Raw genomic sequence first — 6,454 nt, 5'->3', positions numbered from 1 at the left:
AAATTACTTCCATCTGTTGCCCAACGTTTTCTTTCTTTAAATTAGTATTTGTTCCTGGAAAACCTTCCCTAGGGATAACTGGGTCCCTCAGCCTGAGTCAACCTTATGAAGCCTAATGCGGTACTCAATGCCCCAGAATTCACAGGGTCTTGCAGTGAGGGCTTCTGGGGCCATACTGAGGGTGGGGACCTAGGCTATGTATGGGAGCAGTGGGGAAGGTCAGTGGGTACTGCTGCAGGCCAATAACTTTTGAGACTTAGCTTCATCCCGGGTACTATGGTTGGTGCCAGTTGTAGCTATCTCTCAGGCTCTTCCCTCTACCTAGATAGCTCACCTGCCGCCAGGTGACAGGGAGACCTGAGTCCCTTAACTGCTGCAAAGCTGAGCTCATGCTTCTAACCACTGCTCAGAGGTTGAAGACTGGAAAGTACAGACAGCCCAGGGCTGGCCCAGTTAAATGACTCAAAGTAAGCAAAGTGTCCACAGGACCAGGTCCTTGGGCTTTCTTCAGGGTAGTGTGATAATTTTCTCACTCATTACTGAGTTGGGTTTTTTTTTTCTGTCATTAACAAAATTTCTTGTCTCTGTTGACTTCCAGAAATGGCTTCAGACATACCTGGATCTGTGACCTTGCCTGTTGCCCCCATGGCGGCCACCGGACAGGTGAGAATGGCAGGGGCCATGCCTGCCCGAGGAGGAAAGCGGCGATCCGGGTAAGCAGACTCAGCATTTCCAGGAACTGGACTTAGTAAAAGTTGAGCAATGCTCTTGACCTGTTAGAAAAGTATTGTTTTTCCCCCTCCAGGAGAGTAAAAGCACAGCAGTTTGCATCCTGTTTAGATTTTGCAAGATTCCTAAATATGCACATGATTTGCTTCTAAGTGCTCTGGGTCCTGGCACCCAGCTGGGGATTTCTGTTTGCTTGCCCTTGTAGTTATACTGCCTGCCATGGGATCCTGCTGGGCCTTGCTTGTGCTAGCTCTCTGAAGGGAGGAGTCCACTCAACTGCCTGAACATTCCAGCTTCATTTGGTAGATCCAGCCCCAGGGACTGTAAATGATCTAACTGGGGCCCTCCAACCTTTCCTCCAATGCTCATCTTTCTTAGGCATATGCAGGAATTCTTTTTAACAGGACTCAGCACCTGAAGGCCAGCCAGATGTGTTCAGTGTTGCTGAGACAATAAAGTGAATAAGTATTGTTGACTATACTGGATTGATAGGTCACAGACCAGTTTTGAGCAGATGAAACCCAAAGTGTCACCTTCTTGTGCTGAATGATATCAGCATCGATACTCAGAACCCCACATCAAACCAACCAAAGTCCTTCAGGAAAGCATAACTGGTATTTTCCAGCTCAGTATATTACTCAACCCTGCTTCCCATTGATCCTTTTTTCATTTTCAGTGAAGTAGTTAATAAACAAGCTATCTCATGAGGTTGCTCAGTTTCTGACCACACACTCTGCCCATATAGCACCTATCCAGTGAGAACAGAACACACCTTCCATAGCCCCAAGACTGCAGGCTGGACCCATGTTGAAATGTCCAGCATTTTAATCCCAAGAGTCTCTTCTAAACCTTCTGATTCTTAAAAAGGCACAAAGGCAAGGAGACAGGTGCACACCAGGGTCTGGGATATAGTGGGGACAGGATGCAAGAACACAGTATTATAATGCCATCCTATGGTAAGGACTGCTGTGCCTACTGGTGTCTTTGGAAAGGAGCCTGGAGGGTGTGTGATTACTGTGAAAATTCGGAGGGCTGAGAATCTGAGGTTGGTGGCGAGGCCAGCCTCTCCTTGGTCCTGTACACTCTCTGAGGAAGTCAGTGCTCTGCTGCAGCTGGGTCTCCTCAGTGGGTGCCACAAATAACTGCCTGATAAAGGTTGCAATTTGCCTCTGGACACACCTGCACAGCTGCGTGCTATCTGAGCCATCGTTCTTGCTCACTGTGGACAAATTCTTCAGTCCCGATTGCTAAGAGAATGTATATACTGTTAAAACATCTATTTTTTTCAATTAAAAAAATCCAAATTATTTCAAATGTTACTCCCTTAACTCACATTCTTTGGAGAGAACCTCCATTGTTCATCCTTGTCTGTTTCTAGAAAACCCCAGACTAGACTCTGCAATGAGTACTCTAGGTTGGTTCAAGTCTAGACAAAAATGCTTTGCCCCACTCCGTGCTAAAAACTCATGAGCCCTCTCTGTGCTGGGGTGAGTTCATCTGTGAGCCTCTGCTTCCTCATAGTTTGGGCTGGTAGACACCCCAGCAATTCTCCATCTTGGCCTGCAGGGTCTTGACCCAATCCTGGAGTATAGTTCCTGTGCATTACACTTAAGATAATTTGATCTAAGACTTAGTTCCATATCTGAAAAATTCCCCACAGATGTCTTGTCCTGTCCTGTCCTGTAGTTTTAGTTCCTTTTTTATTGCTGTGATACACCTTCAGCAAGAAGCCTTTGCCATCTTTCTTGGAGTCTGTATGCTGCCTGTCCTTTCCTCCTGTCAGATGGTGGGAATCAGACCCCATGACTTAAAGACTGATCCAGGGTCTAAGAAGGAAGCCTCCTCTTTTGCAGACCCGTTTTACATCTTTTCATAAAATTCTTGTATTGGCATCAAAAGGCTGATAGCTCCATCAGGGCCTTGTGCTGTGGCTGGCGTTGACTGTTGTTTGCCATCACTGTCACCAGCATGGTGTCTCCAACTGTTCCTTCTGTTAAGATTGTGAGACATGCTTGAAGAGACTCAAAGAGAGGGATGTGGAAGAAGATGTGAGGGAAAAAACCAGCACTGGTGTGTCCTGGCCCACTCCTTTCCAGGTCTCCCCCTCTCACCTGATATCGGAGTATTCCAAGTGCTCAGACAGTCACCATTCCTCTCTAGTGCTTCGCAGCCTCTTGAGGACTTTGGATCCTCCTGCCTGTGTGCCTGACCTAGTGCTGAGTCTTCCTGGCCGGGCTTTCTTCCCACTTCACTGTCAAGACTTCACAATGAGCATCTCAGCAGGGTCCTGCTCTCCTCCTGGCAGCTGGGACACAAGGTGAAGGTTCAGAAGTTTTAGATTCTTTGAAAAGTAGCTCCACATGTGTGGGAGAAATGAGCTGAAGCAAGTCACCTGACATACATTCTTGTCCTGACCTCCCTAAGCTCAGCCAGGGAGGGAGACTCCCACCTGGCAAAAGCAGTGCTTTTAACCTCCCTGTGGAAGTGGCAGTGATGAGTTAAGGGAGAAGCTGAAGCTAGCCATCGGATGGAGGGTGGAGGCTGCAGACAGTGATGGTCAGGAGTGTTTCAGTTCCTGCCTTGTATCCAGGGCTGAGCTTATAAAATACTGTCACTGAGGGAAAATCCCCGCACTTGGTAGATAGAATCAGGAGACTCTGGAGTTCAAGACTAGCCTGGGCTACATAGTGTGACCCTGCTTAAAAATTAAAGAGCACGAGAAAGGCGGGGGAGAGAAAGACATGTTGCCACTGCTCTGTTCTGGAGACCCGTGGCCAGGACCAGGATTGCTCACTGTTGGACAACTGTACCTCAATGACCTTTCTCTTTGCTTGAAAAGCGAATGCTTTGTGCAAACTTGTATTTGATGCTGCACTGTTATTCTTAAACAGCACTAGGGAGACTCTCCTCATTTCTTTCTCACTTTAGTTCTGCTCAGAAACGCCTATCTGAGCTTCTTGTTCAGGCTCCCTGACAGGAAGTAGGGTCAATTGTCTTTTCAGCTCACTGTCTGGAAACTCACTCGTTCATTGTGCTGAGGATTGTTTTGTTTTTGTTTTTTAGAGTGACTACAACAAGGCTTAAAGTCACATTTTGATTTATTTTATTATCCAGATGTTTCAAAATAATAGAAAAATATAAAATATGTGAAACAAAGGATGATTTGCTATACTTCTCATAGCAGAAGAAATAAGCTCAGCTTACTATAGTCATATTTAAAATTGGACATCGTGGTAGGGACCCAAACGCAGCATGGGGGCAAGAGTTGTTTGGAGGTTTGTTGTTTTGTCAGGGTCAGCGGGGTGTGTGTGTGTCTGTGTGTGTGTGTGTGTGTGTGTGTGTGTGTGTATGTGTATGTGTGGTATTGCTGAGGGGCTAGTGAAACTGTTTGGGTGGATCTAAACATGCATGTGGAGCTTCTGATTTATCTCCTAAGCTGGACCCACTTTATTTGCCTTTCCAAATTACTAAACAAAGTTGCTGTTTAAGTGTGAGTCCATGCACACACAAGTGGCAGGTGTAGTTTCTCTCTGTGATGTATGTTTGTGATTGCATACATACTCATGGGTGAGAAGGTACTGTTTCTTTCCATTCTACATGTGCATGATCGCATACACATTTATAGGTGTTGGGAATAGTTTCTCTCTATGTTACATGTGTATGATTGCACATGTTCACAGGTAGGAGCCATAGTTTTTTGGTCTTTAACTTTTCATATTCAAATCACCACTCCAAGGTTCTAGTGGACTCCAGTAAGCTCAGAATCTAGACCATCCTTTTCTTTTACCTGCTACTGGCCTGATACGAAGCTCACCTGGCCGAGCTGGAAACTTTTATCACCCCACTCAGTTCCTCATCTGCCTGTTCCATAGAGTATTGGGTAAGGGCTGTGTGAGGGGATCAACCGTCCTGATTTGCTTGAGACTGTTTCAACACTGCAGTCCTGGAGTCCAAGAATACCTGTCCTTAGTCACTCCAGACATCTCACTGATCCTCAGGCCTGGAGTGAGAGCCAACTAGCCAATTGTGTTTTGTAGGAGTTTGATTATCAGAATCCTATCAAAGGCCCTTGAGATGGCTCAGTGGTAAAGGCACTTGCTGCCATGCCTGATGACCTAAGTTACATAATCCTATCCACAAGTAGAAGGGAAGAGCCTAATCTCACAATGTCCTCTCCCTCCACAGGCAAGTGCAAGCGTGCAAGAGCTTGTGCCCTCTCTCTCTCTCTCTCTCTCTCTCTCTCTCTCTCTCTCTCTCTCTCTCTCTCTTTCTCTCACCCTCTCTTTCTCTCTCTCACCCTTTTTTCTCTTTCTCTCTCTCTCCCTCTCTCAATGTTATAGAAACTTTGGTATCAAATTGAACTGAACAGAATACTAAAGATAACTGCGAATATTACACTCATTTATGGTTTTGATGAATCCATGCACAAATCATTTGGAATTTTGAAATCATGGTTGTGTTTTGTTTTTTTTTTAATGAAGGCCGAGAAGGTGATCTTTCCCTCTATAAGCACTAGGTGGCAGTGTGGCTCTGCAAAGTGCAACTGGCCTCAGATAAACATTTTTGGTGGTTATTTCCCACATGCAATTTCCAGGAAGGTGAGATGATAGCTTAGCAATTATACAGGATGTTAATGAGTTTTCTTTATTTAGAATCACCACATTCGGCTCCATTTGTCCTGTAGATAGCTCTGGCCCAGTGATAGACTTTCGAAGCCATGCTGTGGAGAGTGGTACACATTCATCTCCCTGGTGACATGCATATAGTCTTCTGTCTTTTCTCTTCTTCCTGTCCATCTCCTTTTCTCTTTGCACAGAGGTATTATTTCTTTCATCACAACTGCCATTTTTAGTGTGGGGACAGTTGGCTTTTGAGGACCAAGGATCCAAGTGGGTCAAGGATCCCATCAGGGAATTCTGGACATGTCAACTCAGGCTGCACTGCATACAATCCAGAGCAAAGACGTGTAAAAGCTGCCCTCACTCCCTTCATTTTGCCATATCTGATCCTACTTCCTAGGTCCCTCAAGTTACCGAAAAGCCTAGTGGTCACCATGCATCTCACTAAAGCCCATCTTGCAGTATGTGTACAAGGTTGCTCTTTATGTATAACATGACTGCCTCCTAGTGGCCTGGGTGCCCTGTGCATTTCCTGGGTCACTTATTCAGGCCCTTACAGACTAGGGAATGAAGTTCACCCTCCCTATGAGAGACGGAAGATCTGGCCTCTGGAGCTGTGGTCTTCTGGCACACACTCCAGTCTTTGCTTGTTTATTGTCTGAGCAGAATCTCACTGTGTACTCTCCATTCTCATAATAAGCAGCTAAAACATGGAATTCCTCAGACCTCCAGCCAGGCAACCAGCCTCTCCCCTGCTTGGAACATGAGCCTATATCTCACCAAATCCTTCAGGCCTACTAAAAACAAGCAGAGTAATTTAGGGTCTGCAGATGCCCCACTCAAGAGCCACACTTACTGTCGGCGTCTCATTTTCTTCTGCAGTACACTTGATTATGGTTAAGTTCCCCTCTGTCCTAACATCTTCCAGCCTGTGTGTGCTGACATTAGAATCACTTGGGTTTTTAAGAAAGACCGTTTCTGGTGTTAGTTAAGTAAGAATTCACCAATCCATTGATGTTAACAAGGGGAGGCCCAGCAGCTTCAACAAGCAGACAACCACCTTGAGTGATTTTGGTATCAAATATCCATTTCCTCCTCGACACCCT

The 6,454-nt window shown here is 45.7% G+C and overlaps 1 protein-coding gene across 1 annotated transcript in view; it reads left to right on the top strand.

Annotated features, from left to right (window-relative positions):
• Positions 1-600: 600 nt before the first annotated feature.
• Positions 601-6,454, top strand: part of Arnt2 (aryl hydrocarbon receptor nuclear translocator 2) — a 107,844-nt gene continuing 101,990 nt past the window's right edge. The window contains exon 1 of the mRNA XM_028774701.1: positions 601-713. Within this exon, the coding sequence (XP_028630534.1) occupies positions 601-713 (113 nt within the window). The remainder of the gene's footprint in view (positions 714-6,454) is intronic.

The sequence above is a fragment of the Grammomys surdaster genome, unplaced genomic scaffold (assembly GCF_004785775.1).
Source record: "Grammomys surdaster isolate TR1022 unplaced genomic scaffold, NIH_TR_1.0 242, whole genome shotgun sequence".
NCBI lineage: Eukaryota > Metazoa > Chordata > Mammalia > Rodentia > Muridae > Grammomys > Grammomys surdaster.
Note: the sequence above shows the minus strand (reverse complement) of the source record. Positions and strands in the feature narration are given on the sequence as shown.